Source organism: Myiozetetes cayanensis, unplaced genomic scaffold, assembly GCF_022539395.1.
Source record: "Myiozetetes cayanensis isolate MyiCay16 unplaced genomic scaffold, myiCay2020 scf7, whole genome shotgun sequence".
Classification (NCBI taxonomy): Eukaryota; Metazoa; Chordata; class Aves; order Passeriformes; family Tyrannidae; genus Myiozetetes; species Myiozetetes cayanensis.
The window spans coordinates 46,803,953-46,823,066 of NW_026087964.1; the positions used below are offsets into that span (position 1 = coordinate 46,803,953).

Below are 19,114 nucleotides of genomic sequence, written 5' to 3' on the forward strand. Positions count from 1 at the left end.
TTCAGTTCTGATGAATGTGAGTATTATTTCCTTATCTGCCAGCCACTGCATTCATATATAAGGCTGTTTTGTGTTATTAGCTGTCACTTTGATTTGTAAGGAACTATTATGAGGGGTCTGCAACTGTGATGCTGATATAGGGGCTGGATAACACTGCATTTTCTGCCCCTATAGGCAACAAGGGCATGCACTTGACACAGAAGGTTACAGAGGTCTTGGTCATACTCGGATATTAAAATATTAGAAGACACAGAAATTTATGTATCTCAGCTGATAGTTCTGCATTTCTGGAAAGGAGTGTATAATTTCTGTAGCTTGTTCTACATTTTTATAAAATATGCTGTTGTGTATTTACTGATACTTCATTATAACTTAGATTTTTCAAGGCAAGTCAGGTAACAATTCTATGGGGTATTATATGGTTCTGTCAGGTTAAATGGCACTCATTGATGAAACAGTTGATTAATATTTTATTTTTCATTGAAATATAGGTACTCTGCTGAACTGTGGGAACTTATGAGGAGTGTTCAAAAGCTTTAGTGAAACTTAGGATAAATATTAAATGGTACTTAAGTTTTTCTTTCAAGTCAGTTTAAGCTTGCGATGTTAAAGCAGATAAAAATTGTAGTGGTCTGTTAAATACAGTGAAGTATTCAAATAATATTAGTGGTGTTTGGCCTTGTGTTCAGCTATAACACGTTTTGAACATTGACAGTGACATTCAGTTTACTGCTTTCTGAGAGTAACTACTGAAAATTAATTACTTCAGGATGAACTTCCAAAACTCATGTTCCAAGAATACGATCCATTCATCACTAATGTTAGTTCACCTTGACTTCAAGCTGTAAATATGTGAAACTGGGCTTGCTGAAAATTGTATAAATGTCCTGACTGCTATCGCTTGCAAGGAGTGCATGGATATAGGTATCTGAGCTATTTAGCTTCCAGTCTGAAGTCGGCAACAGCAGAATCATGAAACTATAAATCAGGAAACATCACTCGCAAGTTTTATTTTGGTAAATTGTTACACCATGAGGATTTTCTTATGGTGTATCTACAGAGTTTATTTATGAGAGAAAAGTTAATTTATCAGCAGAGTTAATTTACGAGAGAAGAGCATGAAAGGTGACTTCAAATTAGACCATGTCAAAAGCAGGATAAGGCAAAGGAATCTCTTTTTTGTTCTCTTTATTATATTTCATTTTATTACACACAGTTTTTCTGCCTAGATACAGCTGACTCTGTCTGGTGTCATTCAGGTGTTTGTGTAATGCTCCCTGAAACTCCTGGTTCGTGGGGGCTTGGAAATGGCCCTTCCCCAGGCCAGGATGTGCCTGGCACTGCTCACTCACTGGGGCTTGGAACCTTAATTCTGCGTGTTCGTGTCTCATCCATTTCCTGCTTAACAGGAGAAGCTCTCAGCTTATGCCACTGTAGCTTTCAAATATCCCCTTAAAATCATTGTAAGGAGAAGCTTCCATCTAGGCACTTGGCAGTGCCTTCATTCTAGCGCTGCCAGTGCTTTTGAAGTCCTGCTGATGTCCTGTTATTCGACCTGGAAATTGCTTCCTTTTGATGATCTGTAGCAGGGCTTTTTACCTCATCTTAGCAGGTGATTTGCTGCTTGCTTACAGCACGGAAGCTGGGGGCAAAGAACAAACAGGCAGGCAGCTTGAACGGTTCAGATTTCTTTCCCAAATTGCAGGGAGCAGGAAAATGCAAGGCTGACATGTTTGGTGGGATCTAAAAATAGCTGTAGTTGACTCCACCCCTCTGTGACTTGCTTCCAGGAACACACTGAGCTGTTGAGCTATTGAATGTGAAGTATATTTAATAGATCGCAGTCTATTTCCTACCATCTTTCAAATTCTGTCAGTGCCTTTAAGTGTTTTAAATTTGTCTCTTTTTTTCATGCACTTCTCTGCAATAAACCTTTAATTTTGACGTGAGCTATTTTAAAGTGAAATTAAATTCTGTTTCAGAAAAATCCAAACAATTTGACTTCCACAGGACTTGGAACAGTTGTATTTAATAATGAAAAAGTCAATAATCTCACAAGTCTATTGGAAAAGTAGTTTTGCTTTCTTAGAAGACTTTGTTGTGGTCATGTGTTTCTCCTGAACCTTGAGGATTGTCTTAAAAGCATTGCTTGAACATTGCCACATGACTGACTTTACAGCAAGAAGCATTTGTCATGCCAAAAATGACTAACCAGTATCAGCTTGTAAGAGCTTTGCTGTGTGATATATAAGCTGTTTTACTGGTTATGCAGCAATGGTATCATAAAGCTGTTAAGTTTTATGTAGAGGTACACAGAACCATGAGTTTTCAGTCCAAAAGGGTGGATGCCTGTGAGTAAGAAACAGTACTCAGAAGGGCTAATTAGCACCTTCTATAACATATTTTAGCAGTCAGTGCATTTCTTGATGGTTGAAGGCTTTAGATAGTAAAGAAGAAAGCTTCTTCATGAAAAAGAATCTGCAGTACACTCTGATATTTAAACAAGCCGCTCTGTTTGTAAACTCCTGTAAGAGCCCATTCGAGGATGATTTCTGCCTCTGATGAAATGTTCTGACATTTCTCTTTGCTGCTCGAGGACCAGATTTTGTGTTTTCCAGAAGGCAGGACTTTCTTCATTAACATCTCAGATATCTGTGTGTGTGGGAGAGATGGTGCAGGTTTCTTTGATGCATCTTTGTGGAGGGACTGATGTAGATTGTTTGACCATTAACCAAATGGCTTTACAGTCTGCTGTTGGTAGTGCATTTACAACTTGCATCTTAGGCCTTTTGTTAAAGATTTCACACATACAAAGGCAGTGATTGAAATTTAACATGCACAATTTTCAAAGCATTTTTACAAACCTGAAATAAAATAGTGTATAATGTTAAATACAATGTATGTATATAAGGTAATATATAATGTTAAAGCAAGCCAGTTGTTAAAAATATGCTTTTAAAGTACATATGTTGGCTTTTCATGGTCTGTGACATTTGTTGCTTGCCTTTTGTTGTCTGAATATGATGATCTCAATGGGGTTTCTTTTATGAGCATAAATTTTGCATTTTACTGTGCACTTGTTAGCCTTAAATTTTGCATCTTAATAAAAGTCTGAGATTATTCCCCAATACGTTTTGCATATAAAAGTAATGGTATGAATATCTTTAAATTCAGTAATTGTTCCAGTAAGAACATGATGTCAACTTCTAGAGAATACCCCATGTTATCAGTACAGAGTTCACAGTTTTACTGAAGTGATAAGACCTTTCCATTTTGACTCTTTCCTTGTAGTAAGAAATTTGATTGATAGAGCATTGCATGTAGAGGCAAGATGAAAATTTTCCCTCTGGATGGGCCCAAGGAATGATGTATTGCTGTAGGACTTCAGAGGGGACTGTGCTGCTGAGGACAGTGACTTAGATGTTACAATTGTGCTCTGCTATGCTTTGTGCTTATATTACAGAACCTTGCCCTGTTAATTGTAGAACAAATAAGAGGTATGAAACAATTGTTCTCAGAAGATTTCAAATCCAAAGTGTCATGGCTATCTATACTGATTCCTGAAATGCGGAGAAAAATTTAGCTTCAGCAAGGCAGATTTTCTTCAGTGTGAATTTGAATATTCAGGGCAGGTAGTTAAACTGTGTTGGTACTGTGGAACACTCATATCAAAGCAAACCTTAATGCAGCTGCCCTCTCAGCTGGGTTTGAGTCATGTAGTCCAGAAGAGACTGGTCTTTGTTTTGGGAAAGCAGTTCAGCTGTGCAGCTGCTGCAGAGGGTTGAACTGAGCTGTCAGTCGCTGACCCGGATACCTGCGCTCTGACACGGGATGTGTCTGTACCTTTCTGCTGCCTTTGTACGAGGTGCAAGGCCGTGGGTTGTCAGGTCCTCGTAACTGATTCCTTCGACCACGGTGAGGGATGTCGTGACCCACCATGAGGTAATAAATACAGCATGAAGCCTAAAAGGTCGAGGACCAACTATTAGACCAACTATTCCTTTTATTCCTCCTGGGAAGTGTCATTCAAGGGAACAGAGCACATTTGGTGTAAATGTAGTACTGTTCTCAAAAGTAGTCATTTAGTTTTATACCAAAACCAAAATTGTATTGCTTCTCCTTCTTCCCTTTCTCCGTCCCTTCAAATATAACAATTTCATTTAGCCTCACCACAGCAAGACTAGTTGACAAGAAACAACTGGAGTATTTGTAGTTATTTTAAACTAGACATTTTTCACTGCTGTCCCTAGAGGCCTAAAATGCTGTTTCTTTGCCTATTAAAATCCTATTAGTCTTACTTTCTCCACCATTATGACTGTGATCATGTTTCTGTTCCTCTCATTAAGTCACAAGCTATCTTGATTTATTGGTTAATTTCCAAACCAGTAATTTCTTATGTAAAAACAAATCCTGCTACCTCTAATTTGAGTATAAGTGATTATAGCAAACAGGGTTTTGACCTGTATAAGTAAAGTCAAATATTACTAAAGCATTACTTTCATACATTATTTCAAAGGTGAAAAGGACTATCTGGACTAATTAACTAAGGTGGATTTTGCATTTGCAGATTGTCTGAAATGAGAATTATTCATGTAATGGATATTATGATGCTTTTCATGTAGTAACACTATTACTAAGTAAGTCTTGTAATTTTCTTTTTGTTGGTCTGTTTCTAGGATCCGTACTATAGATTCAATGATGTGATGTACAGATGGATCTCACTAGATAACTGGACTTACAGCAGGACATTTAAAACTCCTTTTGACGTCAGGTATGCAGTAAAGATATGTCTAAAATAGTTCTGTGCCATCCTTCATGCAGAATTGCAAATTAATCCATCGGCTCAAAATCTACTTAAAACTATTGTATCTAATAAAACAAATCATCCAATCATGTGCAGCTGCAAAACTGTTGCTACAGAACACTTAAGTTGTTTTTTCCTTTTTTTTAATTAACTGCTAAAAATTACTTACGAATTGTCAACTGAGAAAATATAATACTTAGGCTAATTGGAAGCCATCCCATCTGATATCTGCTGTGTATGTGAACATGCTGTGTTGTAGACTTCAGCTACTTCAGCTGTCATCTTAATTTGACTATTTAAAGATCTAACTGAGTCAAATGTTTTTGGAGGTAGCTGAGGCAAATGCTGCTAAAGATAATGGTGATATACATTTTTATATTGTCTGTCTCCTCTATGTTGTTAACTCTAGGTATTCTAACAGGTTTTCACTCATATATTATCTTCTGTAGAAAGTGGCAGAAAGTGAATTTGGTTTTCGAGGGAGTAGATACAGTAGCACAGATCCTGCTCAACAATGTCACTGTGGGGAGAACAGACAACATGTTTAACAGATATGTAAGTAATATGTTTATTTCTGAAGGTGCTTCTGTTTTTTCTTCAAAGCTCTTTTGTTCTGAGCATTTTCAGTGCATTCAGATAAAAATAGGTGCTTGGACGCAGGCAGTGCTGAGCTGAAGACTGCCTGTATAATCAGATAAATGTTATAAAGAGAAGTGCACTTACCTTTTCAGTAGCAACAGCGTCATATCTAGAGGTGAATGTGTCCTGTCCCAAATGAGAGGACCCATGCAAGAGGATCAGTTCAGCTAATAATATATCTTGCTTCTTGGGATCTGTCCCAGCTCCAAGAAAACGTAAGCTTAAATCTGTTATATTAGCTGTAAATCTACTTACTAATTGGTATTAGAATGGTTTACATGTGAATACTGCAATGAAAATGCACGTGTTTTTAAAGCCTTTTAAAGTGTTTCCATGCTTTTGTTTTTTAAACAGCATGGTTTATTTTTAATATTGCACTTTTGATGACATTGCCTTGCATTTTGACCTTAGCCTATGTCAGTGTAAGAGTATTCATCATGGAATGATCTTGAGAGTGGCAAAAACATTCAGAGTAAATTGTATAGCTTTAAAATATAAAATTATTTTGGTGCTAGCATAAGAAACAATCCTTGCTTTTCTCTTAAAAGAATCAAAAATTTAAGAGTTAAAGGAAGAATAATAGTGGAATAACTGAATGACAAGTGAAATCTGTTGTCTCCCTGTCTCAGCATTTACCATCCTGGCAGGTTTTATTGCAGAAGCACTGGACTGAGACATGAGAGAGAGATTCTGCCACCTGGGTCTGCGTGACCTAGAACAAACCACTTAGTTTCTCTTTGACTTAGTTGTACCATCAGTGAAATAAGAAATTTCATAGAGCTGTTAAAAAATTGTAATTATATACTATTTGGAGAGTATCTAAATGTTTGCCATTAGCAGGCTCTGTAAAGTTGGGAAGTAGCATTATTTTGTCCATATTTCTGCAACTTCATTTTGTCTCAGATTGTAACAGTTCATGAAATGGCCTTCACTGTAAAGCCAGAGTGTGCCGCATTAAATTGAGTCTGATTACTGTGACCCAGACTTCTGCTTTGTTCACCTGTTCCACGTGGCAGCAGTGTCTGCAGGAAGAACTCTCTGAAGGCTCTTAATGGGGCAGTGCTATTTGATTTGTAGTTTTCTGCTCTGTGCTGCAGACAGAAGTGATGCGAGCTGGGCTGCCCCCGAAGTTAGAAGAGATTGCCAAGACTTGGCTCGTCACAAATGAACACTGGGAGGAATAAATGCGTATTAGTCATTGGAACCGTATTGTCTTGATAGCATGGGATGATTCTGAAATGGAACATTTCTCCTTCTATCCAGCCACACTGAAGGGGATTTTGTGACTCAGTGAGGAAGCCCCCAGATGCTTCATTTGGTGCTGGCATAGAATGTGTGTCTGTAAGTTTTGGGGATGAGAGTGCAGGTAGCATGGAATACAGCTTTGCAGCATTCACAGACAAGGCAGCTCAGTCTTGCAGTAGATGAGTTGGCAGCACAGTGTGAGTTGGAAGGACTCTTGTATAGACCAGATTTTTGAGTTGTCTTTCTGAAGATGCATATGAGTTCTGGATGAGGAAGGAAGGTGAAGATTCTCTTGCTGTCTTTGTCCTTCAAGCACTTCTGTGTGCAAGCAGAGTGCTACAGCCCGCAATGAGGGCTTGGTATGAGGAAAGTGGTTTGCCCAGAAACAACTCTTTGTATCTAAAACACTACCGTGTATTTTGGGTTTTTTTTAGCTTATGAAGTAGCTTTTCCTTCAAAACTGAAGCATGTTAAGACTGTACTTCAAATGCCTTTGAATAATATATGAATGGTATTAAAATCCCAATGTAACAGTGATTTCTAATCACATAAATAAATGTCAGCACTGTAATGATTTTGTTCTGTTATTTGTCCTAGAGCTTTGATATCACCAGCGTGATCAAGGAGGTCAATTTTGTTGAAGTCCGTTTCTTGTCGGCTGTTTCCTATGCAGCAGAGCAGAGCAGGTGTCACAAAGCTTACAGCATCCCCCCGGCCTGCCCTCCACCCGAGCAGAAAGGAGAATGCCATGTCAATTTTATCAGAAAGGTGGGGGCACATTTGTCTGGCTTCAGGCTTGGAAAGAGGAATGCACCATGTGCTGTCCTTTTGGTTGTATTCTGAAACCTGCACTGTCACTTTATAAGTAGGGCATATTTTGTATTGCAGCTTCCTTCTCCTGTCCCCCCTAGAAACCTGTAATCTAGCATGTTGATGATACAATAGGCACAAGAAGGCCAGGCTTCAAATCTAAGTAATAAAAAGGCTATTTTCATCAAGGAGTCAGTAAGGAGACTTGCTGCTAAGAGAGCAGGATAGTATTGGGAAATGTGCAATCATTACATTTTGATCCACTGGGTGGGTTTAGCAGTGTATGCGAACAATAGAGTTCACTGTTGCAAATACCAGTGTGTATTGCCAAGGCTGTAAAAATCTTAGCCAAGCGGCTTTGTGAGTGTTTGCTGTTGCTCATGTGCTGTGCTATTTATACTGGGCAGCTCTGGCATGTCCCAAGAAGTGTTATCTAACAGGAAACCTGTTTTCATTAGTGTTGAGAAGTGTGACGTATAAGTACATATTCAGTGAAAATGAATGAAGTTCAGAAACTTTGATTTAAGACATGACTTCATTGCTGTTAAAACTTAACCAAGGCAAACTATTGTTTGAGGAGCATCTTGTGTTTCTGTTAGCTTGGCAGCAGATAGAGGTAATGGCTAGATGATTTTATTTTGGAATTTTTATTTTTGGGTGTCTTTTCAGGTTTGTCTCCACTTAAATGCCTTTCTTGTTAGTTATTTTCAATCTTTTTAATCAAGTCCTTTTAGAGCCTCCTAAAAAAATGTTTTTGGACTCTATGTTGTCCTGGAAAGATCCTTTAGGATTAAGATGTTGTCTTTATTTCTACTTGCTGCTACTTTTATTTTCACTACATTTTGGAAAGTTTATCAATTCTTCTGAGTCCACTGTGTTTCTTAGAAATCAGTGCAAGGAGAAGCTTGGGAGGAAGAAGGCATTAAACAGCTGTAGTCTTATTTATGGAGTAGAAATGGCCTGGAATGATTTTATGCTTCACTGAACTGTACCTTTAAATTTGTAAGAAGATACCCTATTGCTTTTCCTCAAATGTGTTGTTTGACTGTACTTGAAAGTTTCTCCAGAAATTTCCAGAAACGTTTTGAGTTCCAAGTATATGGTAACAACAGCAGTTATGTCACGTTAAAAAGTAAACAAACATACTAGGACATTTGTAAAATAAGCTGGATTCCTGTCTGAAAGTAATGGAGAGCTGTTTACACATTTCAGGTGTAGTATTAAGTGCAGTAAATGTACCTAAAACTGAACAGGATTTGTGGCAGAACACAAGCCTGTCACTGGTGATGTGCTTCAGTGATACAAATGTGTTGTTCTTATGACACAGCAGTCTCTGCAGTGTTATTAGTGAAACCTGACAATCTGCCAGTGATTTGTTAGTTAATTTTTTTATAAGGGGAAAATTGCTTTCCCTGGCCCTGTTTTATAAGAATATGCTCTCCCTGCTTTTGCTTTTGAAATAGGTGTTTCCTTCCTGGAAGGCTCTTTTGCAATTTGATAGGGAGGCAGGCAGACTGTAGAGATGCAAGGGATAGGCCAGACTTGTGCAATGTGGTTTGCCGAAATTAGTATGCCTCGGCTGTAAGTTATTAGTCTCTAAATTTAGAACTGTGTGTCACTGTACAAGACTTCAGGAGATCTATTGTATTTGCTTTGGGGCTGGGACTGTGTGAAACTTGGAGGGCAGCTGAATAGATGTCGTCAAGGGATTTGTTAACTAGAGGTCTGACCAGGTTTGAAAACAGCTAAATGGAAATTAGTGTAGGTACCTCTCTGCCTGACCAGCATTTTATAATTCTGACAGTTATTCTGATGGTAGAACCAGAACTAAGCTACTTCTCAACCACGGTTTTGTTCCCTTTGTTTTTGTGTAAGAGAACCATAAAAAGGGGAGAAACAGCGAACATGACTGAACTACACAAACACACCAGACATATGCTTCTCTTTTCTTGTACTAAACTGTGGTGTTACTACTAAAAATAGGAGATAAAGTATTTGCAATACAGTTTTTAATTTGATACTGTTCTTTTAGAATACTGTAACATTTCTAACCATCAATTTTCTGCCTAGTTTGTCTTTTAGGTGTACAGTTAAACACTGACATTACAAACTAAGATAATTCATAGTTAAATTGAGAATAATCTTCTGGATTTTTTATTTTATCTTTACTGTTTGTTTTGTTGTTTTTTTCTAAGTAGTGTCCTAGGTAATACAAAATTCCAGAAATACAAAATTTCTCTGTACATGAGTGTTTAATACAAAATTTAATTTTTTGTATACTGAAAAATAGGTAGTAGCAGCAGAGTTCTGGTCAAGAAATGGGAAAAAAAATAGTGTAGGCTCTTCTGGGTTTATGGAAATTGGAAGACTTCTTTTAGTGCATGCCAATATTTTATTCCTAGATAGCAAATGTCTTTTATTTCTGGCACAGTATCAATGTCTGTGTGAAAAATAGGCAATTGTAACGTAATCATTCTGTATTCCAGGAGCAGTGTTCATTTAGTTGGGACTGGGGCCCTTCTTTTCCCACTCAAGGAATCTGGAAAGATGTTAGGATTGAGGCCTATAACCATTACCACCTGATTTACTTTTCTGTAACTCCTTTCTTTGGTAAGTCTTGTTTTTATTATTGTTTCACCTTTGGAATACAAACTATTTTATTGTTAAGCTTAATTAACTGTCATTTTAGGAAAAGTTCTGTTGGGTTTTTTATGACTTTGTATGTAGTTCTTATCACAGCACACCTTTCTAGGTTTTGAAACAGTACTTCAGTACGAACAATAGCAATTAAAAATGATAGAATTCAGGGGTTTTCTTCTTGTTGTTAGTTTTGTTTTGTTTTTTTTTTTTTTGCTTGAGGGTCCCCAAATAACTGCAGAAGTTTAAGTGTAGTATAGCTGAGGTTAGCACCTGTTCTCCACAGTTTTGAAAAATTTCTTTTTTACTGGTATGTGTTTTCACCAAGACTCCCAGTAAATATGTCTCACTTTTGTCTCACTTTTATTTAAAACAAAGGCAAAGCTGCTATGGGAATTTAGTTTTGTGTTGGAAAGACAAATGCACAGTGAGCTGAGTTTCAAGAGCACCGAGTTTTCAGGACACAACATGAAGTCTGAGAGAGAAAAGCAGTCGTGCTATGCAAGGATAATTTGTTAAGGCTGCAATTTGAGAGGATGGCCTCCTGCATTCTTGCTACCTAACTTACCAAACCGGTTTCCTCTCTTGCCGTGGTCTCTGATGTTCCTCTCCTTTGTCCTGAAGATCATTTCAGCTGAGCAAAAGCATTTAATTTTCTGTTGAAACTTTCTGCATTTGGTAATATGCCCCACTGTAGACCACCCGTGTGCTTTCTTTCACCGCCTGTGGAGCCCAGTCTTCAGTGGAGTAAGGGCTAGCACGAGTCCTCTGCATTGGGTTGAATTTCAGCCCTTGGGAATAGATTTGTTGTTTATGAATAAAAGAGGAAGACATCGCTCCATGGCTGCTTTTAAAACTTCCTGAAATAGCTGCAGGTCTTAGCTAGAATTAACGTGACTGGAATTTCCATGGAAAGCCCCAGCACAGACTGTGCTGCTCACTAAAATTTAGTTACAGGAAAAATCTGTTCTGGTCCCTCCCACATTCCCACAACTCCACCTTCTGGTAGGTAAAATTTTGCTCTGTGGGTAAGTGGAGAGAGCAAACCTCTTTCATTCAGCAGAGAGTGGTTTGGAACCAGAGTGAGAGCTTATTAGTATTCAGAATAATAACATTTGAAAAAGAAAGAGTAAATGAATGACCTGAATTTAACCTGCATGTGTACTTTTATTACTTGTCAGATTTGGTGTCATTTGACTCAGTCTTTTGACCTCTGAGTCTGCAAAAGATTCATTGTACTTGATTTCTCCACCTAGACTCCACAGTTCATGCAGTAAAGGATGGGATTCAGTTTCTATATGCTTTTGGAGGGGAGGCAAGATGCACTGTAATGGGTGACCCTTGTGGGGTGGGGTTTTTTTTTAATCCTTTCAGTATTTCTGAAAATTGGTCTTTCCTGGCTAATGGTGGGTGTAATATAAACTTAGGAACTCAATCGTTGCTCTTCATTCCACAAAAGACAGTGAAAATCACACAGGGCTGAATGTAATTCTTTGCTTTTGGAGGGAGCTCTCTTTCTCTCCTGGAGGAAGGAGAACTAAAGTATATAAATGAAAAGAGGAAGTACATGATTAGAAGTTTGGGTATACAAAATACATCTTAGTTCTAGTTTTCCTTGTTTTCTGTTTTATTTGCTTTTGCTTATATGTTAATCAGTAATATTTGAAGTATAGGATTAGCCAGATTGTGTTTGTAGCTACACAATTAAATTGCTGAAGTTAATGGGAAATTTACAGATAAATGTTGAGTACCCTTGACCTTGGCTTGCCTTATTCAGTAAGTTCTGTAAAGGAGAGGACCCTCTGAGGTAACTGTAGAGAGATCTCAGGGAACTCATTAACTTGTTTCCTCCACCACACATTGGTGGCAGAAGGGGCATAAAGATATAGCCCATCAAGTCTAGACACAGTGGGCCCAATTCATCCCCAGCATAACTCCATTCATTTTGTTTAGTGTCTCTGGGATGAATTCAGCTCGTTTTCAGTTAATACTGTTTTTGTTTCATTGACAAAAGTGATTGTACTGGCTTGTGATTAGGATCTTTCCCAAAGAGTACCATGTTCATATGAGTGCTGACTAAAAGCAAATATGATGTCTATGGGAGTTGGTGGGAAAAAAATCCTTCCTAATGAAGTGACTGGTGTCAAGGTCTCTGACTTTTGTACAGAACCCTGAAAAAAAATCTGGGTGGCTTTTGAATAAAAATAAAAGAGTTATGAAACATGAATCATATGGCATCGTTCTCTTCCAAGTTGGCAAATGTAAACACAGATGTCAAATGCACTAAACAAGCATTAACCTTGTAGGTCTGGTTCAAACACAGCCTGAAAATTGTTAGATTTAGTCTTAGGTGTTTGAATTTTCTGTTTGATGAGAGATCATGCTAATTAATAAGTATATAAACATAACTATTAAATTCCATTTTTTCTCCCCTTAGTAAAGAGTGCGCAGCAGTGGTGTCTTGAAATTGAGTCTATTTTTGATGTAGTCAGCTCTAAGCCAATTGCAGGTCGTGTGACAGTGAACATTCCAAAATTGCAAACACAGCAAACATTCAGTGTGAAGCTTCAACCTGGAGAAGGCAGCATTGTGCTGCTTGTAAACATCAACAAGGTAAGGAGGTGTGTGTGAAAAACTATCCAGCTGCAAAATGTTTCCCTTGGTTTCCTGTGTGTCTTTCTACCTCCATGCCAGTTTTAGGCCTCCCTCCCCTTCCTTACTGTGTTCCTGACTTTTAACAACACCTCTGTACCCCTTACAGGATAGGAAAACTGTTCTTTTCCTTTCTAAAAACTGATGTCTGTGGAGCTGTGTAGCTCAATGTAAAAAAGATGATGAAGCCTTGAAAAAAAAATCACGTAATCACTGGCCATGGTTAAAGGAGCTATTTTGAGGTATTTAGGTAGATAACCTTTGGATAGACTGTGTCACTTGACTTCACTGGCAGCAGGTATCTCACATGCTGTTGTTTACTGGACCAACTGAGACTAGAATATACTATAATATGCCCGGTTCTCCCAGGAGAGAGAGGAAACTTTCTTCAAACCGCTCAGCAGACACTCTTTCAGGTAAATGAAAGAGTCCTGTAAAAAACTTGTCTGGAAGTGAGGTTGGCTAGAAATTTTGTAGAGTGTAGTACTTCCTTACGCTGGTTTGTAGTCCTTTGGATAGACAAAACTCAGGAGGAGTTTTGGAACAGTGAAGATGCTCTAAGGAAGAGACAAGTCAATTGAAAAACGATGGATTTGGTATATACCCCAGTGCTGAAAGAGGAAAGAATTGATTTGCTTGCTTTCAGAGGGTGCTGGGAAGCTATCTGGTGGCAGACCTAATTCACCATCATCATTTAATTTTTATAAAATTTGTTACTTTTTTTTTTCAGGTACGAGTTTTATCATACAGGTGTAATTAAGGAAAGATATAAAAACCTGAGATATTAAGGAAATCAGTGTGTCTGTTCTAGCTGAGGAGTGTCTTGAATTAGGCAGTGAGCCTAGAGTGGCACAAAGACGTATGAACTTGCAGAGAGAGCAGTTTTCTCCTGCAGAACAGGGTCTGACAGCAGAGGCTCAGCCCTGTGGGCAGAGTGGAAGTCCTGGCTGTTCTCCATGGGAGCTGCTGTCTGCTTCACTGCCACGGGACAGTCAGATCTGTGGGAGAGTGATGTGCTGTGAGAAGGAATTTGGGGCTTTTGACCATTCGGTCAGTTAATAACATTTGAGAGTCAGCCTTCAATTCTTTCTGTATTTTACTGCCTGTGTATTCTGTATATTCTATTCTGTATTTTATTGGCTGTATTTTACTTTGCTGTGTAACTCTGCATTTGTTTTCCCAGTTTGATGGCGTTATGTGTGTACTCTTGAGTTCACGTGTCAGTTTTTTGAATGGAGGGAAAACATGTTAAAAGGCAAGCAGGGTGTTTCTGTTCTAGTGTGCAGACTCAGTGACTTGCATATTCACGTGCTTTATTTTATTTTGACACAAAAGCATACAAACATACAATTTTTCTTACTGTTGTCACCTGATATGCAAGTTACATGAGCAATTGCCAATACCTAGTTTCATTTAAAATAACTATTAGTTTCTGCTTAGCCTTTTAATGGATTACATTAAGCAGGCATTGCAAAGCAAAACTACAGAAGTTATTTTTGTGTATTTAATTGCCCCACCACCAACCTCAGAAGAGATCTGTTAATGTAGTGCAACTGCAAGTTCGTGAGGAAGCACTTCCTTCAGAGCAGAGGCAGCAGCGTTTCATTATTCTTTGTGCACAAAAGGCTTTGCTGCATGAATTCACATCAGCTGATTTTTGAGAAGCCCTGAAATGTGTTCTCATGTATCGATGAGACTAACAGAGCCCTTAGTCTGTACACAGACTTGCGTGGTGCATGTTGAATACGGAGACCTCGCCAGAAATTTATTTCTAGTTGAGAGTTTATTGCAAATTATGTTGCGAGTCTGTAGGTGTTTGAGTGGTGTGTATCACCTGAGATGTGTATCAGTCTTCCTGCAGTTGCCACACAAAGTGCTGTGTTGCCAACGTGACAGCATTTTGCTTATCAGCTAATGGTGAGCATAGGGATGACATCATTAGCGGCCAATGAGACACCGCAGTCCTTCCAGGCAGCTGCGAACACTCCCTTGTTGTTGAGGCACACGCTGATTCTGTGCTTCCATTTGTATCCGTGCAACACAGAGATTAGTACTTCTGCACAAGCAGTTATGATAATTCCGTATCAGGGAAGCTGAAATGTCGGTAGATACATTATGATTGCGTCCAAGTGTGGCTACAGCAAAACATATTGTTGGGCTGCTCCCTGGCCTCAGTTTATTTGACAAGATGAGGCACTCCTTGCATGACTCTATTCAGTGCTGATCCCTCCATTGTTTGGTTGCATGCATTTTGCTTTCTTTCCACAATTTTTGCATTGTGCACTCAACTGGCAAATGCTGGCAACAGGATGAGCAGCAGAAGCAGGCTGCTGGAATGAAGATACAAATATTACTCCATGATTAGAAAAATGAGAAAGTTGAGTCATTCTGTCATCCTAGAGGTAGTATTTTATGTTTGTAAAAATAATGGAGTACTAATGATGTGATTAGGAAGCTTAGAGAAAAAGCAGAAAACACCAAAAAGAAAGAATGAAACTTAGAATTTGTCTTAAAAGCTTGCCCATAAGTGAAGCAGTCCGTGGAGTTGCATATTACCCAAGTCGCAGTTCAGAAGTGTCCCCACTTTATATGGACTGTTGCATGTGATAGTTAAAAGCGTCCGTGAGAGGAGGTGCACGATACAGAGGCTAGTGAACAATGTCTGCTCCTGACACAGATATTTGGGGTTTGGAGGAGTAGCCTCTCAGTGTACCTCGGCTGAGAGGTAGCAGCTAGGCGTGTGCATGCATGTGTATGTGTGTTCATGGCCTCCCGTGGTCACAGGATGAAGTGGCAGCCTGGACTGTAGTGGAAGAAATCATGCTTCTCTCTTTAAATGGTTTTCACCTCAGAGCTGCAGCCGGTGAAATCCCAGTTAGCCTACCACAGCTGAAGCACAAAAGCTCATTACACTGGTGGTAATTCACTCAAAGACGTCTTGAGCCCACAGGTGCATTTTGTGCCTCTTTTTATACATGTTGCTCTGACCTTCTCTCTCGTCTTGTTCAAGACTTCTGCAGTAGAGGCTTGGTGGCCAAATGGACATGGAAAGCAAACTGGATACAACATGAAAACAACTTTTATCATGGAGGCAGGATACCAGATTGAGAAATTTTCAAAGGTGAGCCCTTCTGCTTAATTACATCTGACGTTGCACATTTATGGCCAGGACATCTGCTCTGCATAGCAGGTATCTATAGCTCTTAAATATTTTGTTGGATTGTAATATGCATGTGAAAAAGCTAATGAGAAATAAGAAGTTTTTTTTCATGTCACAATGTATGGTACCTGTTAACCTGCTTTCTTGTAATCTGAGCTTGTATGGATGTCTTTACTTGTATTGAGACTGGAAGATGGTTTACAGTTAGCTGGAAATCTCAGAAAAGAGATATACTTAATATGCTGTGCTGTTGGCTTTGTATCATGCACTGAAAAATCCTTTTAGATTTCTATAGATTGTGTGAAGGTTTATTACTGAGATTTTTCTTATTAATTAAGTTTTTTAAAAAGTTATGGGATAGACACACTCCTAAAAGCTTAATGTACATTCATTTATTAGAATGTTGGTAGATGTGCTTCAGGTTTAAGAAGAGGTAACATCTTAAATATGACCATGAAGGTAATTTTGGGGGATATTTGCATAGGGATTCCTGTAACACACTGGCTGTTTAATTATTTGTTTGATTTTGCTAAGAACACTAGAAAGGTAATTTCTGCTTGTCCATTAAGAAGAATCATAGAGATTAGGCTGGGCTCCTTATGCTATCAACATGTGGAAATAACCAAGTAAATTTATGCATTTATTAGATGGTTCTGATGTATATTGCTTCACTGAAAATTAATCTGAAAATTAATCTGAAAATTAATCTGAAAATTAATCACCAGGCATCTAAAACTGCTATTTGCTGTAACATTTGTTCATGTGAAAAAACCCTGTGAAAAAGCAATAGCTTCTGGACTAGGACTTCTGGAGTCCTAGTCATTATAGGACTAAGCCCTTAGTTTAATTATGAAGTCATAATAATAATTCTTTGCCATTATTAGGGATATAATTTTGAAACAATTAAACACATTATATTATTCTTGGAAAAACTAGTTATAGGAAATACAGCTATAAAGCCTGTAAAAAGGGAAATTCTGTTGTTACTGTGTGAAAAATGCACAATGATAGGAAAGCTAATCAGTTCCATTTACGTGGTTGTGTCAGAGTATTTTGTAGAGCTCTGTGGCCTGTGATCATAGGGACTTCATAGTCTTCAAAAGATACTCAGAAGCCTCTTCTTTTTTTCCACTTAAGGGAAAAGAGAGGGGAAGCAAGCAAATGTACCACATAGTGGACATTATAAATCAACCAGCCTTTAAAGCTTTAAATTATTAAGTCTAGTCCTCTTTCATGTGTTCTGTGAATCTCTCTCTTGGATTCTGACAGATGCACCAGCACACCATCACCCCCACCCAGAGCTGTATGAGTGGAAAAGGGCTCTGTATGCAGTTCTTTCATGTTCTAGCACAATTTTCTCGTTTTGTCAGCAGGACTAAATAGCAACACTCATATGGCTTAATAAGAACTTTTGAGTAGTTCAGGAGATACAATCAGGGATTAATGTTCCTTAAAGTTGTTCTGTTATCAGTTCTGTTTTCTATCTAGTACTGACTGTATTCAGGTGAAACACATTGCCCACTCCCCCTTTTTTAAGAAAAAAATTATTGGCGAGACATTTCACAAGTGGTTTGTCTCCATATGAGCATCTACTTTCACTTTGGGCAGGTGAAAACTTAAGGATGAGAATTGTACATGTGAGAAAACACAGCTTGATCTTATGTCAGATTTGGCTACTCTTAACTTGAACTACTCGTTGGATTCTGACATGTTAGATTAGTCTTCAAAACATTAACTAATCCTTTGGGAGTATTTCTGGGTGGCCTTCCGGTATGTACTTTCAGGAGCTCTGCAGAGCTCTAGCCAGCTGCGCTGGGAACCTCTTTGGCTGAGGGACGTACTTACTCATTCCTGTTCAGAGTAGCAGAAAACCAAAACAGAAGGAAGTTAACATCCTCGATGGGATTGGTTTTGGTTTTCCATTTCAATATTTTGATCTAGAGTTTGTTTCTCAGGATAATGTGAAATAAAGTCATAGCCAGGTGTTATCTCAGAGTGAGATTGATTTTCTTGGGTGAGGGTCTATCCAGTCCTGTTTGCTATTGATAAGTTGCCTTTCTTCTTGCCATGCCTACATCAAGGAATTTATTACCTCTTTCATTGTCTCACGAGGCATTTGTTTGCTTTTTGGTTCTGTTTCCCCATCTTTCTGTATGCTTATTTCTTCAGCACTGTACTATGAGTTTTTTGTTTCATAAGGCTATTTCAGTACTTAACAGACCTCAGCCTCTAGCTATCTTTCCCTCCATCCCTCTACACCCTCTTTTCCCCCCAGGCCTTTTAGCATGACTTGCAGAAGTCTTTCCTTTTGGCTTTGTAGTTTTCACACCACTTTCATGCTGTGTGTTAATTTGTTAGGTCACTGGGGTGTTCTGTGATCTTATTTCACCTCTAGGCATCTTCATCCTTATTACTTTTCCTACTGCTGAATCTGGAAATGCCAAATGTGAGCCACAGGTCACTTAACTGTGTACAAAGCCTTTGTATGTGACTTAAAAAGGCAGGTATCTGGTTCTTAATTATGCACAGAACCAGCTGACTGTGGTGGCTAGAGAGCCTCCTCTGTGTGCTCCAAGACTGGGAGAAATGTTCAGCCCTCAGGCAGCAAGCTCTGTCAGACAGATTTCAAGGTGACCAAGGTTTTGGTAGCCAGAAAGGCATGTAACTAAGTATACCAGATGCTAGTTGTCTCCCCTTGCCCTTCTTTTACCCCATAAGGCAGAAGGAAGCTGCTGTAGGAACAGGAAGATGTGCTGTGTTACCAGATGGGCCCCTGGGGAGCAATGGAGTTGGGAACACAAAGGCACTGAACCTTGGAGGCCTGGGAATGTGAGCTGAGACGAAGGAGCTTTTCCTCTTGCTGTGTGGGTGGTCCTGGCTGAGTGTTTCGGCCTCTTAGATTGCCTTGGATTGGGCCAGTTCCACTTGAGCCTGAAATAAAGCAATATCATGTTACTTCTGTTAGTAATATAAATACTCCATTACAAATGCACTCTGAGACAGTCACGACCTGCCTGATGACATCCATGAAGAGGACATCCCAAATACTTTGGGAACCCCAACTGTAAATCCCATTCCACTTTGTGCCATAAAAAAGACCCACAATGTTTTTCTCCAAGTAACTGAATTCACCGAGGAAGGTTATTTTTGTAATGGTTGTTTGTTTT

The 19,114-nt window shown here is 38.8% G+C and overlaps 1 protein-coding gene across 2 annotated transcripts in view; it reads left to right on the top strand.

The window, feature by feature from the left end:
- Positions 1–19,114, top strand: part of MANBA (mannosidase beta) — a 56,296-nt gene that overhangs the window by 4,108 nt on the left and 33,074 nt on the right. For both annotated transcript variants that reach the window (XM_050338058.1, XM_050338059.1), the window contains exons 2-7: positions 4,677–4,771; positions 5,254–5,359; positions 7,286–7,456; positions 9,985–10,108; positions 12,573–12,748; positions 15,798–15,908. In XM_050338058.1, coding sequence (XP_050194015.1) covers positions 4,677–4,771; positions 5,254–5,359; positions 7,286–7,456; positions 9,985–10,108; positions 12,573–12,748; positions 15,798–15,908 — 783 coding nt within the window. The remainder of the gene's footprint in view (positions 1–4,676; positions 4,772–5,253; positions 5,360–7,285; positions 7,457–9,984; positions 10,109–12,572; positions 12,749–15,797; positions 15,909–19,114) is intronic.